This window comes from Bombus pyrosoma, linkage group LG7 (assembly GCF_014825855.1).
Source record: "Bombus pyrosoma isolate SC7728 linkage group LG7, ASM1482585v1, whole genome shotgun sequence".
NCBI lineage: Eukaryota > Metazoa > Arthropoda > Insecta > Hymenoptera > Apidae > Bombus > Bombus pyrosoma.
The window spans coordinates 19,475,922-19,502,097 of record NC_057776.1 but is presented as its reverse complement, the minus strand read 5'-3'; the positions used below and the strand labels follow the sequence as shown (position 1 = coordinate 19,502,097).

Here is a 26,176-nt window from a genome sequence, read left to right as displayed (position 1 = left end):
AAATATCGATTTCGGCAAAAATTGCTGTCCTAGGCGATCGTGCAGCGCGCTATCCCCAAGTTCTTACGGTCGTCGTTGCTTTCGAGACTGAAACGCAGTAAAGCGCGGAGTTGTCCAGCTGCTCAACGAGCGAAAATCGACTCGCTTCTTGCGACGTCTTCGAACGGCCTTGCAGCTCGTGCAACCTTCGTTAAATTCGCATTAGCCTTCGTTCGAGCAACTTTGCCAACTTTTAAGTACTCGGAATGATTTGCAATCGGTCGTGTAGGTTGGAAACGAGCCGAAGCGTCTCGGTTGAAGAAAGGGTGCTAACGGAGTCGAAGAGTGCCAGCCAGGCAGAGGCGTAAAAACGAAGGCAAAGGGGATACGAATAAAGGAGGAAAAAAGAGAAGAGGGGAAAGAGGATGAAAAAAGAGATACTACATAGAGGAGGGAAAAAGGAGGGGAAGGGAGAAAGGAGGAGCGGTTAATTTATCACGAGACTCTTGAAGTTTTGCTGGTCCAACAAAGGCGACCGCGAGTAAAGTTTCCCCCAAGCGATGTTTCACGGTAGCAGGATAAGAAAATTCGAACGGTTCTTCGCGGCCAAAATAAAAGTCGTGTCCTGCCCCGGTTGGACAAGACGAGGCGGGGTAGGTCTATTTACGGGATCTCCGCTCTCTTCGTAATAGCTCGACCCTGCTCTTACACGGCAATCCCATTCCACGACTGTCAAATATTTTATTTTCCGGCTGTTAGCCTGCGTTAACTCGCGATAACATGGCCCGTGAGGATCGATCGTGTTTCCTCTAAACGGATGCTCGCTCGTCTAAATATTCGTTCCGAAAATTCACCTAGGCGCAGGATTTCGCGCCAGTCGATCAGATTCTCTGCCGCTGTACCGTCCGTAACCTCGATACTTTTACGATAACACAGTTTGCTGTTCGGCTGTCGCTTTGTCTCGCAAAGCAACCAACGGCCAAAGGAAGGCAGCAGGCTCGACGAGTGTCTAATTAAAATAAACGCGAGGCTACTTAAAAAACGGCGATGCAACAAAGTAGGAGAAAAGGATAGATGCATGGAAGGATGACGAGAGGAGAGAAAGGAAAGAGTGGAAATGGAACGAGATGTCGATAAATAAAATATTATTATTCTCTCGGATTCTTTGACGGCAGATACTTGACGCGGAGAGAGAAAAAGTCACCGAATACATAATTATCCGATTCCAGATTTGCGAATCGGCGCAACTCGATCACAACCTGATAATTCCTTCTGCCTGTGTAAACAACTCGGTTCGACTTTGAATCTCCGTTGCTTGCTGTTTGTTCCGTTTTATTCCTTTGTTCGTTCCGTGCAGTTCGAGTTCGTCGCGAGAAAAATTGGTCGAAACGGAAGCAGATCGTCTGGAAATTGGAGCAGGTACGTAGATGAGGGAAGTAATCGTTGCAAGGAATATCGGGAACGAAGGTTTCAAGGTGAAGAAAGACGAAAGAGGGGACGATTGCCGCGAATGATCGGCAGAGACGTTGAGCGATAATCCCGCATCGTGCGATTAATTTATCGGCAGGCTGTTCGTAAACGAGCGAAAGATAGGAGGAGAGGGCGGTCGATTGCTTGCCCTTTCGAAAGCTTCGCAAAGGCCCCGAATGGAGAAACCGATGCAAACGAGAAATTGTTTTCAAAGTCGTGAAAGAATTATGGCGTGTGTATAGCGGCTCGCATATTTCGCGGCCGGACAGCGTCAGGAAATTAAGCGAACGGTCTCAAGGGCGGCGTTTTCGGACTCAAAACTTGGCCCGGCAAACTTTTCCCGCTATTCCGGCTGAATTTATCGGTTCGCGGCTACAAATAAATTATCGGTAACCGTGACTACCGTACAAAAGTCGCGGAACTTGTACTTTGAACAAATCCCTTATCGGGATCGGGATCGGGATCGCGATCCTCCAGCTTTTCTTGAAATATTCAACGGGTACCGTGCCGTCGCGCACCACTCCGCTGCCGCTCGGTTCTCCACCTTCGTGTAACTTTCACGATGCTTGTTCGCCGACTAACGAGCCGAAACTACCTCGGTAAGTGGTCGTTTCGGTTAGCTCGAGAAAAAATTCCAGCCGACAACGAGAGAGAGAGAGAGAGAGCTAATAACGGCCGAGCTAATTCAATTTTTCCGACGAAAAGACGGAGGAATTTCGTGACTATCGAGCCACTCGAGCGTGTCGTCTTCCGACTAAACGTACAAGGCCGTAGGTGGGGCCAGGTGTGCGATCGGAACGAAACTTTCGTCGGGAACGGAAGTGGCGGTCGTCCGGTTCCGACGAACGTCGAAAATCGATGTTGCTTTATGGGCCGAATGACAAGATAAACGATCGTTGTTTGACGTTAAACTGAGCGATTTATCTCGGTGTAACATACAAGGTGTATATTCTTACCAAGTTTATTCCTTAATAAAACCGAAACGTCAAAATATATACTACGTACGTTTGAGGTAGGCGCGTAGGACGCGACGTCCTCCTATTTCAGTCGACGTCTTTCGTCCGGGATGCTTTCACGCGACACGCACAATGGATGGGCGACGCGACGCCGGCAAAAATTTCCAATGGGATCAAAGCGACGAACATACTGGAAACGAAATTGCGACGGAATCTGGAAGAAACGAGTCACTCGTCTCGTGCATACGGAAGTGGAGATACCGCGTAAAAGGAACAGAACGTCCCATTTTTCCTTCTATAGACCTTCCACGGATGATTGTAAAGCTGCCGGGGCGTTTACGACTCGCGATCAAGTTAGCGTTAGGTTGGCCGGTTAGCGTTGTCTCGTCGAAAAATCGCCATTCGATATTCGAACGGCGGAGGAAAGGAGAGGGAAACGACCAAGTTTTCGATAACGAGAAGGAACGTGGCAGACGCTACGGTTTGAACTTTTCTGTGAACGGCAAAAGGAGCGAACGCGTACAGCGCGTAGAGCGCGTAGACCGCGTACGAATCTGCGTCGGATCCGATAAATTTTTTTCCAATTTCCCGTTAAATCCGCCGGTTTACGTTTCGTTCGCCGACCGTGAAAGCGGCTTGATTATTTCGAACGCGAAACAATCGGTCGTGACAGAACTGCGAGGGGAACGGAAGGGAACGGGGTTGAAACGGGAGGAACGGTGCCAAAGGCGCGTGCTGCGTAAATGCGCGACGTGCCTGGCGAATTCTCCTTTGTTTTCCAAGCGCTTGTCTTTTCAACCAAACGAACAAATCCTCCGAGACTCGCACTCTCTTCGGGTTCTCTCGTTCGTCTCGCGGCTACCAACGAATCAGACTCTCGCCATGCTTTCGCGCGGAAAGGTATTCTTCTATTCAGGTTGCTCGTTTTTTCTCTTCTGATTCTAAGCAAATGCAACGTTTATTTTGCAATCTTTTAACCGAGTACAGAATTAAAAAAACGACGTAGCCGATTTATCAATGGAGGTGTCGACGAATCGTCTTCGAAGGCTACTTGGACGTCTTCTACATCGCGAACCGCTTAGTGTAATTCGATTCCACGTTGTTGCGCCTGTTCCTGGAATTTCAGCTTGTACTCGCCAGTCGGGTCGTACTTCTTCGACAGCCGTTCCCAGATCATTGGTCGCTGAAACACAAACATCGAGATCGTTTCGTTCGAAAATTAATTAGTTCCGTTTAACGACAAACGTCGAGTTCCTGCAATTTCGGAGCTACGTAATTTCAGCGGCCGGAAGTGCGCGCGTTGCGTTACACGGAACGATAGGCGGTGAAAGAGGAGACTGCCCCGCCCCGCCGCGCTATACATCCGCCGTGACAAAAGGGACAAGGATAGAGACGCGTAACCGTGACATCATGATTTTTCAAGTACGTCGACCGTGATACTTTTTCTATTCGTCTCCTATTCTAGCGAAATTAATTAATTACCAGACTCTCTGTTAACGAAGCGTGAAAACAAGAACGTCGACAAGATGAAGCGGTATTCGCAAGTCGGATTAAAAGTTAGCGACAAAGATAAGGCCGCGAGAGTTAAATCGTTCGTTGTCGACTTTTGTAAACCAGAAGCATTGCCGCTCGACCGAGAACATTTTCTTCGAAAGTCTCTGCTCCTTTCTCACCTTCTACCAGCTCTTTAAAGATTCATCACCAACTATAATTAGAATGTCGACAACGAGAGATTCGCAACTTACTCGATTGTACTTTCCCCTCGACATCCGCGACTCACGCCCGCCTCCGCCCATTCCCGATCACGCGCACAGCGCCCATCATTGCGATATCGTATCAACGATACCGGCGGCAAAATGCACGGAAGATCGACGAAAAACGGAAGATACGAGGGGATACAAAGTTCGCACGATGGGACGCGACCAAGTTGAACGCGGAGCGAATTAAACGGCTTAAAAAAGAAAGAAACCGAAAAAGTCGGAGCCTGGGTTAACGATTACCGGTGGAAGAAACGCGAGATCCCCGCAGGATAGAGAACGACCGAAGCGAGGAAAACCGAAGGGCGAAGGTGATTCGTACGGTGGATCGTTCGCGAGGATACGAGAATCGAGACTGTGGCGTCCGGTGAAAGGGGAGCCGCGGTTCTACGACGTTCGGAAGCAAGGACAAATCGATATCGCGTCTCCGTGCGACAGATGATCGGTGCGTTTGCGTTCGATTAGCGGCGGAAGGGTGACGGTGAACGTACCTTGTTAATCAGGAACCGGATCACCTTCTCGCTGCCGTTTCTCTGCTTTTCGCTGCACTTCTCGCAATTGTTCTCCAAAGCGTCCGGCAGAGACTCTGAAATCACACGAACAATTCGATTACGTATAACGCTCGTCCTTGGCCCATTTTCTATTTATTTCACGCCCCCTGTTACCGGAGCTGCGCTTTCGTTCCAACTTTCGGTTCAACCTGCCTGGCTAGTTGGTCGCGATCGCTAACGATAAGGCCTGATAACGCGCATCCTTGCGACTCTAGAACAGGGGTAATTGGCAAACTCTCGTAGCGATGACTTTTTCAACTTTCGCTGTTCCGCTCCTCGAGATAGAGCACGGCGCAAGTTCTCGCCGGATAAGGAATTTCCGGACGATCGTTGACCGACGATAGCGTAATTAGGAGATTCGACGATGTAGAAATCGTAGAAAAATACGCGAACGTAATGGCGAAAATAACGCGTCGTTTCGAACGTTCCAGCCAAAGACAAGTCCCATTGCTAAAATAGAAGCAAATGCTTTTAAACGGGTTGCTCGAGCTGCGATCTTATATATACCGACGAGAGTAAGATTACCGTCTCCTTTCCCCCCCCCCCTCCCCCGACTGTGATGAACTGTGAGCGACAGTTCCTCGGGCAAGCAAACAGGACACAGGGAAGCAAAAACCTTGAAAACGCCTTGAAAACGAGATCAAGAATATTTCATACCGCGACCATAGACGTAACGAACTTTCCAGCGAATTAGAGCAAAACTGAGCCGATCTTTCGCGCGATCTCTTTCATAAACTTTCGACGACTATCTCCGTTGCCAACGTTTGCCAACGGAAACGGTAACGGTAACGGTAACGGAGGAACGTTCAACGTCGTTAGATGTTGCTTGAAAATTTAGCGATGCCAAGCTGGCCTCACAGTACTTTACGCGTCTACGAAACTTTACATGCTGCACCTTCCCTCGAGTGGAACTTTTAACAAGTACGATATACGTGTTATTTTTCGCGCAAAATGTCCACGGAATGTCCTGTTTTCCTTCCGTATGCTCGTTACGATTCCGCTCGTTTCATCGAGGCTGAACGAGTAACGATATCGTAAGGAGTCGTTGAATCGTAGATTATTAGTTCGTCGAACGAGGAAATACGCGATACGAAAGAAAGAATTACAGTCGTAAGGCGGCCGTTCGATGGACTTTGATCGAGCTGCCCTGGAGAGAACAGAGTCGGCTGACGAAGAAAAGGTAGGTGGAAGGGGAGGGGGGTTGGACCGTTATAATTTTTTCCATATGGCGTTCTCGATGGGTATGTCGATGGTACCCTCGTAACGTATGTTATTCCTGCGAATATAAAAGCGAGGCCTGGGGAGAAGAAGGTGTAGGGTGGCAACACTGGAAAAACACTTTCGTGCCCTAGTATCGGCTCGTGACGCTTTTCCCCGGGCATCGTTTACGCCAGCTGCTCCGAAGACCGACGCGCGCTCATCGTTCGTGAATTTCCCGAGACAAGAACTACGTCTGCCTGATAAAGCACCGTCCGTTTGGCCCTCGCGATCCGCTACGCTCCACGGTGAGGGAGAAAATAAAACGGAACGAGGGAAATCCGTCTCGATGGACCGATACGAATCGACGTTGACGGGCGAAGCAGCCTGTCGACGCGAGGGACCGACGACGAATCTCGCGTGAAACGAATCGTTCGTTACCGTTTCGTTCGAAAAATATACTTTGTCCGTGTTAAAACTGTGCGAAGATGTGCCAGGGTCTCGGAATCTTGCGTTCGTTCTGGGACAACGCTTTTACCAACGAAATTGACAGACAACGGGATCAGCGGCGACTTTCTAACGAAGCCGTTACGTACGTACATAGATGCAAACACGCGGGAGCCGTCCGAGGCCTTATCGGCGCATCGCAACCTGTTGGTTGCCGCCGCCACCGCCGCTTTTTAATCCAAATACGTCGTGAAAATTTCGTCCCTCTTCTCGCGCCTCGATTCCCCGACGTTTCTCCCCGGCAACATATTTACCGGCATAATTTATCGTAAGAGCAGAAAGAAAAGGAAAAGGATAGCGGGATAGGAGCAAAGTCGGCGGTGAAACAGGCCGGCGGAGTACATCGCTTTCGCGTCTCCAAGTAAAAAGCTTATCGTACGTCGTTGCAAGAGAAACGACTCGCCGCCATTAACGGAGAAAGAGCGACTGTTAAACGGATAGTCGGCGTTCCGTCTTGCTACGCGATAGGGCGTTATGTAGGTAGTGCCGTTACAGCGGCAGCTCGTTTTGCCCCAAGTATCTCGATCGAATGGAAAATTATTTCGCCTAGGCGGCAAGCCGGAACAGCGAATCGCCATCGATATAGAATATTTATCGGCCGAGCGATTGTTCTTTCGGATTATCTCGGGATTACGTAGAGAGATTAAAAGCCGCGAGGCTGGGTTGCCAACGGTTTTCACGCGCGGTAATGTCGCGCGTGGTCCACCGACGGCAACCGGATGTTATTCGAGCCGCGAACGAACATCGGTCCGCGATCAGATTTAATCCGTACTGGCGTTTCGTCTCTGACGAGCGGCAGATTCGATTGCACGAGTTAATGCGAAACGAATTCGAAAACAACAATTGGAAACGCGGTCAAATCGGCTAGAAGTCGATGAGAAACGATCGGATTCCGGATATTCGTGCAACCGAATCGTGCCGTTCGGTATCGTGCCACGAATCGGCCGTTTTCTACGCTTTCCGCGAGATACATTTCCGTGAATTGTTACGACCGCGTGCGTAATTCATTTGAACGGGCGCGGTGAAAAGAAAAGCGCAGAAATAACAATGGAACGGAGAACGAAGAAGAGATTATTCGAGTCTTCGAAGCAACGTGACTGAAAAACGGAAGAAACGGCGAAGCTGTACGTATCTTTAGCGTTTCGCGAAAGCTTCGATCGACGTTTTAAGCGACGTGAACTGTGTTTGCACGTCGTTTCGAAACGCAACTTTAATTTCCACGAGGAATCTCTTCTATGAAACAAAGATAGATCGTCGAAAACAGACAGACCTGGACTCTGGGTTGAAAGGAGGAAAGTTGCGCGCTCTGTACGAACGTTGCAACACGGAAACGCTACCGGGTTTCTTCGGGACGTTCGAACGAACGAAAACCGTTTCTTCGCCCCGTCTTTGACCGTCGTCCGATGTGCGACAGAGTTACACCGCGCACAACCCCGCAGACTTTCCATCGACGGCATTGACCGGCGGCGTTCGGCTACGGAAGCCTACGAGGAAACCGGAAGAGGCGGCGGGCACGCAAGTAGCTGCACGTTTCGTTGGTACGCGACCGCCAGGACAGAAACGAGAAGAAAACGAGAAACGAAAAACAACCAGGAGAAATAGGAAGTAGAGGGCATTGCTTATTGGATTTCGAGGCAAGAGGTCCCCTAAGACCAAGTAACGGGGAACGTTAGAGTCTGCGCGATAAAACAAGCCGCGCCGAGGGAAAGGATAGTCGGGTTAAGGCAGAGATCTGTGAAATAGAAAAATACGCCGAGACGTTTGCCTGCTACTTTCGCCCGCAATTTATATCGCGACACGACGCTACGTTCTTACGAAAATCTTCCTTTTCGTTCGTTCTGTGTGCCGATCCCTGCTTCCTCTTATTCCCGAACTCTCCGTTGTTTCACCGTCAGTTCCACGTATTTCGCGTCCATGCCTAGACATAGTTTGTGTCTGTCATTGAGGACAAACGGGATGGGTTATAGTTTCCGACGAAATTAAAAACCAGAGATAACTCTCTGCACGGCTTAATCGTCGCCTGATTCGTTCTCCGATTCGAAAGGAAGAACGCGAGGAAACGGTTGTTTCGCTCGTAGGACAGTGCGCCGATCGGCCGATGTAATCGGTGACGAACGAGGGCGACACGGAGATCAGGTGTAGGTGTTGGCCTTAAAAGTTAAAGTTACAGTTAAAGTTAAAGGGTCGACTCACTTTTAAGCTCCTTGCCGTCGGGTGTACAATTTCCAGCGTCCAGCAGGCAGTTTACGTAGTTGTTGAGTAGACGGTCGCTGTTCAGGATCGAATCCAAGTCGATGTTGTCGTATTTGGTCGTGTACGTCTCTGCCAGGACGCAGACCAACATGGCCAAGAAAACAACCGCGACCTGCATACGAAAGCCGGACGGAAAAGCGCGAGTCTTTTATAAAGTGGCATTCTACGTGATAAAGCGACGTAACGCCGTGATACCAAGCACCAACCCTTCACCACCCATTTTCCTCCCCATCATCCTTCGTGTTTTCACGTGGCTAAAGCTAACCGGCTAATAACAAAAACTCCACCGACTTTGAAAAACCGTTATCGCGCTGCACGACGACACTGCCATGGGTATCAAGAGCATCGAGGGATTACGTCGTTCTCGAGACTTTTGCGAGTTACCCGTTGTACTCCGACGACGATCCGATGCAGCTAGTTGGCTGTGATACGTTTCAACGATATTTTACTTCGTAGCCTGTTGTTACGTGTTCTCGAAACTTTGCCGCTACTTTGTCGAGAAGCTAAAACTTGTCGGGTAACTATCGCGTCAAAACAGATTACGCGATTCGGTGACATCCTACCGCTTTTAAATACAACTCGTTCGAACCTTGATCGAGATGCGCTACCTCTTTAAAATTAGGATTAGAAACGCTCGCGAAGTTTATTATCGGAGCGTCGTACGAGCTTGTTCGAATTCTGGATCGTAAGCTTCAACTTGAACGTTGAAACGTAGATGCGCAAGAACCTGGAACGTTCTTGGACTAAAAAAAAATACGTATACCGAGATCGGCCTAGAGACGGGATAATTTAGCTGCGTCGAGTTTGTCAGTTTTGTCGAGACAAAACGTCTTTTATTCGAGGCACGGAAAGTAAAAGAGAGAGTGAGAGAGAGAGAGAGAGAGAGAAACACAAGCAACTGGTTCGCGTGCGACGAGAACCGGTTCGGCTGTTTCAAAAATGCGTAATTACGCCTGTCGCGTGACAAAATGGAAGGGGTTAAAAAGATCGTTCGTCGCGACGCGCTACGTATAAACAAACTGCGATCCAGCGTGGATCCAACTTGGATCGCGGTTGGATCGACGATAGGTGAGCGAGGATAAGTCACAGAATAGAAGGTGATCGTGAATCTGACTGGATAGGATCGTGAAACAGTGGATAGGACGCGACTAGTAACGCGATCCTAGCTATGTGGATCTCGGAAGCGACGCAGCCGACACGATATCTGGCTTGTTGTTTGCCGGCCACCTTGATAACGTCGAAATTTAATATTCCATCGATCTGTCCGAGATTAGAGTCTAGATTTAAGCCGGCTTCGATCCGCACTTGACGGAAATTCGTTCGGGACGAGGAACGCGCGGAACGAAGACTCGGCTCGTATACCCGAGGCAAAAGTGGGGTCTGAGTACAACGCGAAATCTAGACTGAGCAGACGACCGCTTGATCCAACGCGAGGCCGGATTACGCAACGACGATTCGCGGTTAAATGGATAGCAGGCGACACGAGCCCTGATCGAGCATCCCGTTTTCTACGCTCCAGATGCACGAATAACGCGCACATCCGGCCGTGCCGTGCCGTTGTAGCCGCTAACCACCGCACGACAACAAGTCGTCCTTGCCCGTTCCGACTCGCGATTTCCCATAAATCCTGCGCAATCGTTTCTATACCTACGCATACACCGAGCTAACCGATCGACACGCATTCTTCAGCCGAGCAAAGCTGTTTCGAAGATAACTCGGATCGTTTGGAAAATCCACGTTACGCTACAACTTGGCGGAAGAAGAATATTCGTCGTTCGTGGAATTCTCGTTAATCGTTGATCGTCGGACACGCGGATTTCGTCGTTTCGGCAACGTTGAAATGTCCCTTCTTGCTAAATGCTTGCCGATGCTTGTAACGAGTAATCGCCAATAAAGAGGAAAACTCGCTGTTTCGTAACCCAGTCTGTACGAGACGTTCGTCTTTCGTACTTTCGCTGACTCGGGAGACTCGTAAAGACGCGTATAGCAGCGTGTTTGCACGGTCCGGATTTCGCTCGTCAATTTCTTGCGGCTGACTGATCCGTCGTATTCGAAACGGGCCAAGGTGAAGGAGATGAGAAAACGAAGACGAACGGCGCTCGCATAACGATACAGCGCGAATACATCGCGGTCGTGACCGAACGTTTATCCACGGAAATTATAATTCCTGCGTGACGTAGTCGTAACGGCGTCACGGACAAGGATGGTCGAATCGAACCTTGGTTAGTCAACGAAATCGTAGTCGACGACTGGTTACAACGTAACCAGAAGAAACGTCTTTCGGTACGTTAAATACGCTCCTGCGAGTACATTTTACGCCATTATCGTCGAAGGGCTTTTTATCGCGAAAGAAGGATTCTTCCCGTACCGCTAAATTTTCCAGACACAGCGACGAGATTAAGAGCATCGGTTAAAAAAAATTACCCAATTCTTTCTCGAGCCTTCTCCACGAAAAGAAGGCATCGGCGATCCAGCTACCGCGCTATTTTTCATTCCAACAGCTTTCGTCGATCGTTTCGTCCTTACGAAGGTTTCGTAAAAACCCGCTTGAACGACAAAAAGGAAGAAGAGTAGAGGTCGCGAGTCCTCTCCACGGTTGTCCGTGTCCTGTCGCTCGACTAAAATAGTCGGAGGCACGATAGCGTAGTGTCGATAATTACGGAATTGGTGTCAACGTCGCGCCGTGTCGCCGTCGTTGTCGTCGTTATCGTCGTCGTCGTAAGCGGTACACGTAAGTACATAAATCCCATGACGCAATCGCACCATCGAGGAATGCTCGCTGACGCCTTTCACTCTCACGAATAAATTTCACCTCGGTTCTTTGCTCGTTTTTCGTGGACAGCGGACTGCCGTTCGATGAACAAAATTTTGTTACCAACTGCGACGGAAACCGTACTCCGTACTTGGCGATCGGACGCGGATAACTTTTCACGACGATAAACGTAAACGGATCGTGGAAGGTAATCCGACGAGTCAAACGAGTCAAAACGTTAAACGATATTCGTCGTTTGCAAATTAAATTCTACGAAATCTGTAGCAACGATACATGGACCGTACCGACCATAACGAATGCAAATATCCTCTTTCGCGCGATCTATTTACCGCTGAATCTATCCCGGGCTAATCGATGATTTTTAAATAGTCGCGCGATTAACCTGGTGGTTGATTAAAACGCCGATGCGAGCGACACGCCGTCAAAGCGGCGAAATCGTATATCCGATGAAACGGTGCGCGTTAATTCCTGACGATTAACGAGCTGCGCGCAAAGTCCTCTAATTAGACGTAGATTGAAACCACGAGCATCGAAGATCGAACGAACGGCGATAGAACGGAAATGGCGGGCGAATCGCGTTCGACCAGCTCGAATCCAGTTTCTTATCACGCTGCTTGATCGTACACCCGTAGCGGTTACCGCAGACGTGTCGTTGCACGCGACCCGAATTTTCCTATTCTTTCTCGTATCGCTTGGAAAACATGGCGGTGAACGCGTGCGAAAATCATTTGCCATTGTCCGCTGGCCATCTCGCGACCCGTCCAATCCGATTTTCATCGATAAATCGGCGGAGAAATTGAAATTGAAAGTGCGATTTTCCTATCTATTCGTCGAAGAGGATTAGAAAGACCGATCAACGAGAGTGAATAGAAACGTGCGGCTTTCCTCGGATTAAAGTATTCCGGCGAAACGATGATCCGATTTAGACGAATGTCAACGGGCATTTTTTCACTGCGCTGCGATCCGATCTATGGAACGGAGACTAACGCGTCGATGTTTGAGCAAACTTCACGAAGTACGAGGCAAATAAAAGGCCGTGGCCGGAAACGAAGGCTTGGCTGCGCTAGTCAAGTTAGAACGGTCGACGAAATAAAATGTTTGCCGGCCGTGTTCTCGGTTAATTTCGTACGAGCGTGGCAGAGATACGCGTGCAAAGGAATACCGGCGACCGGACGTTGTTCCACCGTTATTCCGTTCCACGCTGCAAACCAGAGATACGTTCAAATGGGCAAATTTTAATCGACGCTGTTCGCAGTTTCGTTCCGTTCGAACGTCGAATTACCTCTGAATCGACAAGAGAGCATAAGCGATTTTGCAACGTCCGCCATATCCGAATCTATTTGTCGCTCGATGCTCCGACCGACGGTTCGTTAACGAGACGGTTCATTTCGTTAACGTGCAACCGTTTCCGATTCCTCCAGTTCAAATTTCAGTAGAAAGTGTTGCGCGTGAACGGTGGTCGTCCCGACGTCCTTGGACGCTGAACGGAAAATATTCGGCACCGCTTATTCCTCTTACGTGTCGCAGGATACGCCTGAATTTTCTTCAAAACGGAGGAGGTGGGAAGGTGGTTCGACGTGGTGGCGCGTGTTCCGAATTTAAGCAAGCGCGTTTTCTCAAATTAAACGTACCTGTAGCCTGTTTATCTCGAGATAATCTTCTTCCGCTGCGATAACTCGAGCAGACGCACGCGTCGCGATCAAGTTGCGAAAGACGTTTAGTCGCCTTATAGCTATGGCGTTAAATGGTTTTGCACGGTGTTAATCGGTCCGGACGATCCTCCGAGGTATTCGAATTACGTCGTCGCGCATAAATAGGTTATACCGTTACATTTTCTCTTATCTAACGTATATTTTCCGCGACCTCTGTTTCGTCGAATGATTTGACTTTTAAACTTACGCGAACGTTACGCAAGGAACGTGAGAATATGTTGCGAGAACGAGTCGGCTTGCAGCGCAAAAAGACACGCTAGATTTACGTTTGAACGAGAGAAGCAAAAGTCGATCGAGTAGCATAGAGATTGGAGCAAGCTGTGGTACAATGCGCGAGACCCGATGCAAAAACCGAAGGAAAAGGGAGAAGGAGAAGGAGAAGGAGAAGGAAAAGGAAAAGGAAAAGGAAAAGAAAAAGGAAAGAAAGATGTGGAAAAACTAAAGATGAGGAAATGGGGAAGGGGGGGGCGCGAGGAGAGGACAGAGTGTGGGAAGAGGCGAGAAAAGGAAAAAGTGTCGCTTACCTTCATGTTTGCAGCTCGTGTGGTGCAGGAAAGCGAAGTTAAGCGTGACTGATGCTGGCTTCGGCGTCGATCAAGTGTTTTATACCCGGCCGTTTGCCCAGCCTCCGAATTCGTCGGATCGGTTTTACTCGTCTTTCTCGCACGTCCGCTGGTGTTGCCGGCGACTGTCCTGCTTCAGCTTGTGCGGAGGGTCGCGTGGACTCGGACGAGACGAGGAACGGCGATACGACGCGACAGAACGGCCGGCATGGAAGGGAACGGGACGGGACGGGACGGGACGGGACGGGACGGGACGAAACGAAAGGTAAACGCAGTCCGCACCTTCTGAGAACTGCGACGACACGTGCCCGTTAATGGATAAGTAGCTCTGTTGCGTGATGATTTTTTGCCAGAAAAATAATGTTCCTTGTTTTTCGCGAGAATATGTCGGATATAACAAACATCGAGGAGGAAAAAAACGTCGAATCAAAGATATACGAGACGTATTTGGTGCGGACGGACTTGAATCATCCTACCGCTAAGTATAAATCCGATCGTTCTCACGAAAGGTGGAAAGGAAGTATCGTATTATGCGATTGATAACAATGCGCGAGCAAATATCGCAGCCGCGAACGGTGCTAATAACAATAATGGCTACAAGTTGGACGAGTGTACGCCTACGTAGGTAAACGCTTACGTGATTTCTTCGAAGCACTTTTTCCGAAGCTTTTTCGCCAAATGACGCAAGAAATGGATAATTCGGTGTGTTTACGAGTTATTTGCTCAAACGTTATCAGCCTGAGGATGTATCGCGATCCTTTTCCAATGTTTCACGATTGAGCGTAGAGATATCGGTAAACCGTCTCGTCGATTATCCATTGAAGCTTCAAATTTTTCGGATAATCGGTTCGCTGTATAATTTTATTATCAAATGTCGTAAGCGAACGAATGAAACTGCGGTGCGTGCCTCGAGTTTCGATAACGATATCATTGTCGGAGAAAATACCTTCGTCTAGCTATCTCGTTCTGTCTATGTTCTTGTAATAATTACCGTCTAACGACTTGTCACGGTGAATTCGCTATAGAACTCGCAGGTATAGATATCGAGATAGAGTCAGATATTAAAAAAGATTGGAAACGCGTCGATCAACGAAGCAAGTAATTGTGTAGCGAAGTAACAAGGTAGGGTAAAAAAATGTCGATATTATATGTGAGAATTGACGAAGCGGGATTACATTTGCGAACCGTATACGAGGAATCGGCGCGATGATTCGTCGTTTACGTTGTTTCTAAGAATCGCGAATGGCTATTTATCGATGCGATTCGTTCGCTTTGACGATACGAAGCTGAGCCAAAGTAATCCGACCGAGGAGGCCTGGCCTTTACGCTCGTTTACGTGAAAATGTTTGATCTCGAAGCAATTAATTCGGCAAGATCGTTATAATGCTTGCTAGGGCAGTTACAAAGGGCGCTGAGTGCCATTAACAAGATACATTTTCTAATATTCCAGCGACCTAATTAAATTAAGTAGTTGTTGGAAATTCGTTTTGCTCTGTAGTACCGTAACTGAGATCGATACGCTCGCGTGTATTTCGAATATAAAAGGAAATAAAAGGTTTGCGCTGTGTAAATCGTATTACAGCCAAGTCGAAGAGTAATTGAATTTCTATTAAAACCGAATAAAACATAAAACATGGTTAAAACATGGTTAAAACATGGTGGTCGAAGAACTGCCTTGGTGGTTCGTTTCGCGCGCCTTTAGCCAGTCCTGGCGTCCTTGGCGTTTAATTCGTTTCTGCGACAAATACTTTGGAAAATTCTCTCGCTCGTTGCCGCCAGTTATCGATCATACATAAGGCTCGTAGTCGATTCATTCGGTTTTCTTACTTAATAAATATCGCTAGAAATATTCCAAGGCGCTCTACATCTACTTCTGCCTCTACGGTCTACATATTCGGACGCGTTCTCGTCTATCTCGTACTTTCTCAAGTCAAAGATACGCAATTTTCGCAAACTAAACGTCGCGTATTCAAGGTAGAACGAACAGCGTTCAACGTTCAGCGTTCGTCCAAAGGTCAGAAAATAGCCGACGTAAAAAAGTCAATCGTCTCTCTTCGGCTGACGCAGAAACGTCGAACGACCATGAGATGCAAAAAGCGTACAACATTTGTCACCTTGCTGCGTTTGTTTTTATATTTCGCTTACACACACGCGATTACGTTATTAAAATCGTTTGAACTTGTACGTGGAATATTGCGTACGAAATCGCGACGGTGCTGGACGTTCGGACCTCGTTCGTTTTCAATTTATTACAACTTGGTTCGCAAGGATGCCTGTCCGAACGGTTTCCATCGGAAATCCGACTGTTCGATCGTCTGTGAACGAAAAAATGTCTCGCTGATAAGATTTTTGCCGAACGATCGGTTCGTTTCACGTCTGCCGTTTAATTACGCGATTGCCCTTTAATTACGCCGTCACCGCGTAAATAATTTACGGACAACGGACGTTATCGATGAACGCGAAATCGGGTAATTGACGCTGCCAATCGTCCTCTACTAATCTATGCTAATCGCTATTAATCACCGCTGCGCGACTTTCCGCATGGACACTGTGTGTTTGAAGATTCAAAGAACGTAATTTCGATCGTAATCGTTCTTCGTAGGCGATTCGATTTCCCAATATACGTGCGAGACTTTGAATTTAAATTGTTCTAAATTATTCAGCATTTTGTATAGTTTATCGTTTTATTGGGGCAAATTTTACCCGAAACGCTTCTCCATCAAATTGTCCAATCAGCGAGAGGAGAAAAGACGAGCACTCGTAATGGAAGAGGGTAATTCGAGTATTTAAACGATGCTGCTCCTTTTCTACCTTGTAACCTTATTTACACGAACTATTTTCCAGAATTTATGGACGCGCGTGCACCGGCAACCGCTGTTCCAGGCAGCCGTTGGACGACGTTGGACGACGCCGCCTGCCCCGCGAGATTTCATCGAAATTACTCCGGCAAACTTTTAATCTCTTCGCAACGAACACATCGTGTCAAAGCAGCGGAGATAAAGGAATTTAAATTACTACTGTAACGGATTTACGATCGCGTTACGTTTGAGATATTCTCATCAAAATTAGCAAAGTTGGTCGCGCAACTCCGTTGACCGATCAACGTCCGAAGATTCATGCAAATTTTATTGAATTTTATCCCGGTAGAGATAACAAGAGGACGAGAAGAAAGAAAAGTTTTTTTTTCCTCGTGCGTCTCGTCCTTCGATTAATGCCATCCTATTAAATCACTGGCGACTGCAGCTCATAGACGAGAAATCTACCGAAAGTCCCAAACGAGAATCCCTAACTCGTAACCGGTAATATTCTTTTTCCGATCTTGACGTTACATCTCACGCCGTGGCTGTAAGAATTTCGCTCCGAACGAGCGATTCTTATAAATTCTAACACGTAAATTCGAAACCGAGAATCTCGACGTCGTAGGTCTCCGCCACGAAATTAAAGTAAGAACTCCATTTGAAACTTGGAATCCTTGCAAGGCTAGCTTATACTTTGAGTCTTAAACTGGGAAAGTTCTTTTTTTTTTCCTTTTTCTCTTTTTTCTTTTATATATATAAAATATATATATATATATAGAGAGAGAGAGAGAGAGAACATGGAATAAGCTTAAACGAATCAAAGAACTACGAAGTAAAATAAGCGTATTTCATTCTCCTAGATATTTCCGTGGAAAACATTTCTATGGAAAACCAGCGTAGAGACTTGTATCGCTATTTTGCTCGTCTCGTTCGATACTCTCCTGGTGTTTACGTCTGCTGTTTGTCCACTGGTTCTTTGCCACGCCTATCTTAGCCTCGACACTTTCTTTCGAAACTACCGGGCGTACGTATCTATTCGAATCGGAACTAATCTTGTAACGCGAACTTGACTCGCTTCGCGTCTCTCGAAATAAAAACGTCTCGTTCGAAAATTCGCGTTATCCTCGGTGAAGGAACAGGGGGAACGTTCGAGCGTTCTCTAGTTTCTCAAGAGCGATATCGTAAAACTGAGAAACCGTGAGACTCCGTGGTCGATGTGAAATTCGGCGAACCACCGAAAACAAGGTTATCGACGTTCTCGGGTTCGTCCCTTTAGCCGCAACCCACGCGAGATAGCGTCCAGTCAGTTTTTCCGAATCGGACGCACTTGCAACTACGGCGAGCGAACGTTCAGGACCGTTCGAGACCGCTCGAACTTGAAACGCAGCACCGGGAAACTTTGGAATTTGTAATTTCAACTTATCCTTCGATCCGGTTCTCGAGTGTCTAGCGACTTTCAATAAGAAACTCTCTTTCGAGCGAACGCTCGAAACGAAGTTCGTCTTACTTAAAAAAGCAATGATAGCGAGAAGCAAACGCGATACGAGCGTTCGTACGCAGAACGAAAATCGGAGGAAATTGGAAGGAAAAGGAAGGGAAAGGAAGGAAAAGGAAGGAAAAGCAAGGACACCGAATCAGCTATCTTGCTGGAAACGATTAAACGGTCCGTAACAGCCGGCAACGCTACCGGAACCGTTTCATTGTCCACGATCAGATCCGGTGGATACGGCATAAGGGAATTGCTCTCTAGTTACATATGCGCGACGCATCCGAAGTTTGGCCGAGCGCTGTCATTATCGCCACGATTATGCATATTCAGATAAGCAATCAACACCATTGAGGTACCGGGCAAGGGTCATAGAGTGGAACAGAGATTCGGTGGAGCGCGTCGGTGTGAGTCGGGTGTACAAGCGCGCTCACCATCGCCCTCTTCGGCATGACCATCTAGAAAACTTTGCTTCCCTTTAGCGCCAGATTAGTGGCCATAATTTGCAAATAAATCGACGGTGCTCGACGTCGCGATCGAGCTGACACGGACGATAGACCGCTTTCTGATAAAAATAAAACGAAGAAAACTCGCGAAATAATATCGATACGGATTTACGCGTGACGTATAAGCTAGGGATAAACGTCTCGTCCGATGTTTACGGTGAACGTTCGATTTTAGTTTATTTTTCGCCGGTACATCGAACGTCAACGTCGCTCGACGTCGTTGTGTAGCGTCGACGTTCGATGTAACGTTTAGCGAAGTAATGGCGCCCTTTTTCTCGCGCACGTTCCCTAATGCAGTGTCAATATTTTATCAATCTCCATCGATATTTTCATGTATTCCACTTGGTGATATCGAACGCTTTATACGTATAGGCCCAGTCCCGTACGCTTGTACACATCCCGTAGCGCTTTTCGAAATCGCAAAGTCGACCATGCAAATGAAATTTTCTATTTCTCAACAAGTAAGTATCTATCTTCTCTAGATTCACGTATTCTCGGTTACGTATACGCAAAATCGTTTCCGTTGTTGTTTACATCGCGTATTATTAATACCGCGCAGAGTAAATTACTCGAACCTGTAAACTCTAAACTATCTATCCATCGTAGTAAAGTTAAAAGCGCGCTGCAGTAAAGTAGGCACACGGATTTATTACCGTAATATTTAGTCGGTTGGTAAAGTCAACCGCTAGTTCTGGCCTAATGCGCACACTGCGCCAATAATCGTAATAGCGGGATTAGAGAGATCGGTCAAATGCTCCATTAATTATAAACAATCGATCAGCGTTTGCCCCGTGAACGTCGTTGTATTTCTATCAAATTACGGATAATAATTCTGGCCAATCGGTCCATAAATCTGTGAGTGTTTGCTCGTCGTAAACGTTTGGGAATCACCGCAAGGTTCGATAGCTCGTAAATCATATTTTTTTACTCTTACCCTCTGTTAACATGCCAGCGATATAGTCAACATTTGAATTACTCGGAAGCGATCTCGCTTTTCGATCGATCTAGATTTCCTCGCTAGAAAAATAACGCGTAAATTCGAAGAAAATACGTCATCGAATGAAACACGATCACGCGATATTTTAATAACTTGTTTGCGTTAATAAGCAGCGTTTTATCTCGCGCATAAATATTGGCCCAATAAAAATCAGGTGACTGTAAACACATAATTCACAGAATCTTGATACACTGTATAACGAGACAATCGATCACGTTCGAAATTCGTTTAGGAGTTTTACGGCGATCGTTGTTTTTCAACGCGGTGAAATAATCGCGGTAAGCCCTCCAACTAGCGAAGAAAAGACACGCGCGACAAATCGCTGGTCGGTAGGATTGGTATTTCTCGCTATCCGCAGTCCCAAGTTTAAATAAAATCCTCGTATTCGACGTTTTAACGTCGTAAATTTCCGAAACTCGTTTCCAAGCGAAACCGGTCCAACGGTGCATCGAATGTCAAGGCTGTAAGTTGAAAACGTTTAAAGTTCGAAGCGAGTATTTTGAAATGGCAAAGAATCAAAGATGCGTTTAACCGTGCGAGAAAACGATAAACTTTCCAATAGCCTAACGAGAACTCGCACACCTCCGGCCGTGGATCGTTTAATATTTGCAGAAAGTTTTCGGGCTCGCGGCAACGGGACACCGCACGGTACGAAGATCTAGCATGATACTACATACAAGAGAATTCTTATCTTTAACTTACTTAGAAGTGAACCTCGGTAAATTTCATTCCGCGAAACGTATAACGCATAACGCGAGCCCAGAACCTTGGAACCTTGCAGGTAAGGAACACGAGTTTACGCGATGCAACGTGAAAAAATGTATAATTTCTCCTAAGCGTCCATGTCGCGTTGCTGTCGATCATCTAAAGATTATCGTTCGAGATTCGTAACGATGAGCACTAAACGTGCCAATTCAAAGGTTTCAAAGTCTCCGCTTACCGCGATTACCTTGATCTTTTACGCGTTATACTAATGCGGTATACTAAAATAAATGATCAAAGGAAAAGAAAATCGATGAGAATAAGGCGCGAACGAGAATAAGGAGCGTTCGCGTAACTCGAGGCAACTTCTTTTTAGGATATTTCACGCCGCTCGTAAAGGTATCGCCGCGATTTTTGTCCGCCCACGTCACAGGGAACCACTTCGGGAGCGCAACGTGCAAGAGAAGAAGACGAGTGGCCGTAGCGAGAGAACCCTGAGAGCGTGGAATATATAATGTTTTAATTTCGCGGAAAATCTGATGATGTAATTTCAGGAGTAGGGCGACGCCCAGCAATTGTTTCAACCGGCTTTCACTCTTGCATTATTCATGATTCTTTTCTTTTTTCCTCGTCTACCAGAACACCGCCTAACCTCTCCATCCTTTTCTCCCTTTTTTCCATTCCTTCTTCCTTCCTCTGATTCTTGTCCCCTTCCCAATTCTCCCTCTCAGTTTTTGTCACCACTCCACCTACTTACATCTTCGTCCGTCCTCCTCTCTCGTCCCTTCTTCCCATTTCTCCTCCCTTCGCGCTTCTTTTCTTTTTTCTCTCTCTCTCTCTCTCTCTCTCTCTCTCTCTTTCTATCGCTATGTCTCTCCGTCGTTCTCTCTCCCTGGCTCTTTCCGTCATCTCGCTGTTCCATCCTCTTTCCGCACGCCGACCTGCCATCCGTCCGTCCTCGTCGTTCTCACAGTCTCCGGATACTCTTTGGCTATAGGGTAGAAGGTTGGAAGTGCTCGTGGCAGGCAGGCAGCAGTGTCTGCCCCACCGTGAAACCTTCTGTCATTGCAGCCTTATTTTCTTTCTTTTGCGGCCGAGAGCAGCTTCAAGGCAAGGGAGAAAAGACGGTTAAGAAAATCGATCGAGGCTCACGCGCGCTCCTCGCCGGAAAAACGATAGAGTTCGTTCCTCGAATTATGAAAAGTGGTGTCTCGTTAAACTCTCCTTAGGGGCGAAAGGGAAAGAAAACGCGAGACGCTTCTCTTCCAACTTTTCAGCCTTGCCACTACGTGATCCCATAGCTGAATCTGCCTATTACGGGATCGAAGGATAATAGAAATGGTCCTGGTACGCCTAACGCCTGGAAAATAGAGTTCCATTGATCCAAGACTCGAACATTCCTGTATTGTAAAGACCTTCGAAAGTTTAAAAGACGAACCTTCGCTGGTTCGCGACGATGGCACTACTCGGTGTCATCGATACTTTGTTACCAGTTTCAAACGTCGCTCCTTGCGTCAAATCCTTGCGTGGAATATTAAATTCCTTCGCGGGCTACGACACATTCCCTCGAAACATGTTAACGAAAACGAAAGATGTTTCTTTATCGAACGTGGTTAAAGGAATCGCGAACGAATCCGATTCCGAACCGACGAGAACGTAGCGGCGATTCTTTTTAATAAAACACGAACGCTAATACCTAAGTACAAACTCAGGAAACTATTTTCTTTTCTCGAAAGGTTTCGAACAAAGAGCCGCTCGTTTCGCTCGTGACCAACATTAATAAAATGCTAATACCACGATGTGATATTAAGCCGATATCGAATAAGTATTAAACATGCAGCCACCGCCGGTTCACGAAATTGAAATTCTTCGCGCAAATATTCCAGCCTTTTGTGAAAATTATACGACTGTTAGGAAAGAAAGGCGTCACATCGAAACTCTTTTATTTTCGATCCAACGGTAACGAAACGCTTTATATTCTACGAATACGAGAAAAAAGAATCGATAAGTAATCTGAAACTTCTAGTTATTGTTTAGGCTGAATTGTTTCCGAGTTAGTTAGCGAAATTAGTTATCGCTGTCTATACTTGTAGGAAATACGATTGCTAACAAGTACTAGCTTCGATTGATCTCTTCGTTAATCGAAATCATCTCAGATCTTTTGCGTAGTCGGTATCGGTATCGTTTTTCATAAACTACCTATTCCTTGGAGAACCATACTAAAACAAGAACTACCGTTACGTTACAGTCATTAAATCAGCTAATTAAATCAGCATTTAATCTGTTTAAATTAAATGTAGTAACTTACCTAAAACCTTCCATAAATCTGATCAAACGGTTCAAGACAAATCCATTATTAGCTTTACTTTGAAATTTAATATTGCTGAGTTCCATATCACACGTTATATTTAGCATAATCGGGTAAAATTTAAATACATTTTTTATGTAATTTATCTACTTCCTTTACTACTACTTTATGGAATTTCAAATGTGTCCAGTAATAAAAGACGCAAGAGTTTTATAATAAAAATAAGAGACGAAAATGAACTATCAAATTATAATCTTGTTAACTTCGTCGGTACGAGAGTCGACTGCCGCCGAATATATCCTCCTGAATATATGCTCACGGTCGAGCGTCGACTAAAACCATACATACATACATACATACATACATACTGTCGTCTTTAATCGACTGTTTATGCCCTCCTCCTTCGCCTTTCTCCACACTTCGTTATAACTGTCTTTCGGCTAACGTGCAATTTCCCAATTTAAATAATTATCGGATTTCGCTTAATTTAGATATATGTCATGTTTAGATTGGCGTCGAACGACACTGCGCGGCAGACGAGCGTCGTACCGAAGAAGTCGATGACCGTCATATCGTATCGCGATCTCTCTAAACGTGTAATTCTGAAGAAGAAACCATCTCACTTTCAATAAATTGTATCGACAAAGCTGGTACTACAACGTGTAACGATTCCAAAAGAGGAAAAAGTAAAAAGAAGGCTGCATTTATCATCTATGTTTTTATTAGCATATGTAAAATAAACATATATCAAATTGCTACATCGTACTGTCATATTATTATGCTATTCTCTTTCGTATTCTCTGCTCAGTCCAAAAGTATCCGTCGTCCTCCTACGATCATTAACCTGCACAAAATATAAAAAATACGTATACTTCTACTGTCTCTTTTATATAAGTACAATAATTAAGTCAAATACACTATGTTCAGAAGTAGCAAATTCAAAATCATGGCTCTCATAGATCTTGGTGAACGAATCATCACGACGGCATAGACATGTAAGGCGAAAATCATTTAATTTTGAACATCGATAAATAAATTCCTTACCTTTACCTGTCTTGCAAAGCGTTAACTTTTAAGCATCATCCTTAGATCCCAATCGTCTATACAAAAAAAAAAGACAAAACACAAAATATATTAACTGTACTTCTCGTTTCCTATCAATTACTTTTTCGTACGAATTAATCAGATTAGCAAATACTGTGATTAATCACGGCGCTCATAGATCTTGGTGGTTAAAGATCTCATCATTTGTAGTTTAATAATAGATAATCTAATTAATAAAACATTATACTTACATTTTACCATAAATGTTTCCCGCAAGCGTTGTTAGTGTATGAACCTGAAATGATTTATATTTAATAGTAACAATATTCTTATCTTTGTAAAGTAATATTGTCATCTATACATTTCAGTTAGCAAATACTGTGACTAATCACGGCGTTCATAGATCTTGGTGGTTAAAGATCTCATCATTTGTAGTTTAATAATAGATAATCTAATTAATAAAACATTATACTTACATTTTACCATAATTGTTTCCCGCAAGCGTTGTTAGTGTATGAACCTGAAATGATTTATATTTAATAGTAACAATATTCTTATCTTTGTAAAGTAATATTGTCATTTATACATTTCAGTTAGCAAATACTGTGACTAATCACGGCGTTCATAGATCTTGGTGGTTAAAGATCTCATCATTTGTAGTTTAATAATAGATAATCTAATTAATAAAACATTATACTTACATTTTACCATAATTGTCTTCCGCAAGCGTTGTTAATGTATGAACCTGAAATGATTTATATTTAATAGTAACAATATTCTTATCTTTGTAAAGTAATATTGTCATTTATACATTTCAGTTANGCAAATACTGTAACTAATCACGGCGCTCATAGATCTTGGTGGTTGAAAAGTTTCATCATAACATTACCTCACAGAGAAAGCTAATTAACATATAATATTTAAAAATTGTACTCACTCGTTTTGGACGCTGCGGAACAACCAAGTACATTCGCATTTAAACCTAGAAATATTGTTAATATTAATGATATTGCTCTATTCAAGCTTACATATAAATAATATCCACGACATATATTTCAGATAGCAAATACAAAATTTAACCGTGGCAATCATCGATCTTGCTGGTTAAAAGGATCATCGTGTACGAGAAATACAAGTCGTCAAAGCCGAAAAAAACGATGCAACTCACCTAAGTAAAAATGGCTTCCTAATATCCTAGCAATATACTAATTCTGTAATTAAAATAAACAATATCAGCTTAAACATATTTTCCAAACCGATTATCAGATTAGATAACTCACCTTTCACAATGTATGTACCATCTTTTATGCTTATCTATGTGAAATCTTTTTAATGGGAATTTTTAAATAAATATATTGGATATAACTGTAAAGAAGAAATACTACAATTAAAATTAAAGTATCTATGTTTCTCCCGATAAGAGGCAATTATCGTAGACAACTAAATCAGTAACGTCTTGGCGAAATAATTAGTAAGTTAATAAATCTTCTTCACAGTATATGTCGTGTCTGTAAATTTACATTAAAATGTATATTTATTAATGTACACAAATTAATCAGCCTTTTTGGTTGTGCGGGTCTTCTTAGCAGGTAAAGGCTTCTGAGAACGCAACACAGCACTAGCGCGACGCAAGGCAGCCTGAAAACATTACAACGTGTATTAAAACTTCTTTTAAATAGATTATAAATATATTCTACTTCTTATTCAAAATTAATTTACCTTTGTAAGGTCTACACGATACTTGTTCTTTGTAAGCAATCGCTTCAACTTATATAGAGAACGACGAGCTCCGGCTTTCATTGTACACCTAACTGTAGCTTTTGCAGGCTTGTTCATAGCTTTAGCTTTTTTATACACTACAGTAAAACCTTTCTTATCAGCCGTATCAACAACACCTACGCTTTTCCTATGAATCAAACCAGAATAACGGTAGCTACTCAAATTGTTCAAATTATTTGGTTCCTGAAAGTTTATATCACACGTCAAATTATAAATTCTCATGAAAGTCATTAGCTGCGAAAAGAAAATTGTTCGATCATACAACAGTGTATATGTAATACAAACCGTAGAAAATGGTTTATTAATGTTACGTTTCTTCAAAAGGAATGCATTATTATTGCGAATAATCATCCAATTTAAATGGGACGACATTGTGAACGATCTGAAAGAATTATATATATTAAAATTTTTGCATTGATCCTATCTATGTACGTGCATAAATATGAAAATTGGCATCTGTATGATAACCTATACAGTGATCAAAGAAGATAAAATATTTTCTATTCAATTTATTAAAAATTTGTTGAATTCTTTGGTTTCTTTTAACAAAATACTTGATCGATCTACCTTATTAGACGTTACAGCTAATAAAAAATACAATATCCGGATATCATAAACGGTAAAAGTAATCTCACCACGTGTGCACCTAACGAACAGAAGTTAGAAAAGAACATTCAAAATGGCGTGTCAAATGAATAAGATGAATTCTAGGAAATTATATGAAAGTATGTCCCTATACATAACCAGATATAACATAGGAAAAAAGTTACCATAAAATATTTCCCTCACTAGAATTAACATGACACAATCTGAAAAAATAAAAATAAGATTCATCAAA

The 26,176-nt window shown here is 44.8% G+C and overlaps 2 protein-coding genes across 3 annotated transcripts; both read right to left on the bottom strand.

Annotated features, from left to right (window-relative positions):
* Window positions 1-1,116: 1,116 nt before the first annotated feature.
* On the bottom strand, window positions 1,117-13,822 carry LOC122569478 (ejaculatory bulb-specific protein 3). Its single transcript, XM_043730576.1, has 4 exons — window positions 13,680-13,822; window positions 8,611-8,782; window positions 4,654-4,748; window positions 1,117-3,588 (listed from the first exon to the last, which is right to left on the bottom strand). Exons 1-4 carry the CDS (start codon window positions 13,683-13,685, stop codon window positions 3,484-3,486), a joined length of 378 nt encoding a protein of 125 aa, XP_043586511.1. The 5' UTR covers window positions 13,686-13,822; the 3' UTR covers window positions 1,117-3,483.
* An 11,252-nt stretch (window positions 13,823-25,074) lies between these two features.
* Window positions 25,075-26,040, bottom strand: LOC122569477 (60S ribosomal protein L28). Of its 2 annotated transcripts, none has more exons than XM_043730574.1 (4): window positions 25,906-26,040; window positions 25,624-25,720; window positions 25,279-25,521; window positions 25,075-25,197 (listed from the first exon to the last, which is right to left on the bottom strand). In XM_043730574.1, the coding sequence occupies exons 2-4, from the start codon at window positions 25,708-25,710 to the stop codon at window positions 25,111-25,113; spliced, it is 417 nt and encodes a 138-aa protein (XP_043586509.1). In that variant the 5' UTR covers window positions 25,711-25,720; window positions 25,906-26,040; the 3' UTR covers window positions 25,075-25,110. The 2 variants fall into 2 exon arrangements, with proteins under 2 accessions (XP_043586509.1, XP_043586510.1); XM_043730575.1 differs by having other exon boundaries at window positions 25,974-26,015.
* Window positions 26,041-26,176: the final 136 nt, after the last annotated feature.

Excerpts from the sequence above, each read along its gene's own strand:
- LOC122569477 (XM_043730574.1), bottom strand. The coding sequence starts at position 25,710 with ATGTCGTCCCATTTAAATTGGATGATTATTCGCAATAATAATGCATTC. Across the intron at positions 25,522-25,623 it reads TTAATAAACCATTTTCTACG|GAACCAAATAATTTGAACAA; the intron begins GTTTGTATTACA and ends ATAAACTTTCAG. Across the intron at positions 25,198-25,278 it reads ATCGTGTAGACCTTACAAAG|GCTGCCTTGCGTCGCGCTAG; the intron begins GTAAATTAATTT and ends TAATGTTTTCAG.
- LOC122569478 (XM_043730576.1), bottom strand. Across the intron at positions 4,749-8,610 it reads CGACGGCAAGGAGCTTAAAA|AGTCTCTGCCGGACGCTTTG; the intron begins GTGAGTCGACCC and ends GTGTGATTTCAG. Across the intron at positions 3,589-4,653 it reads TCCGGTTCCTGATTAACAAG|CGACCAATGATCTGGGAACG; the intron begins GTACGTTCACCG and ends TTTGTGTTTCAG.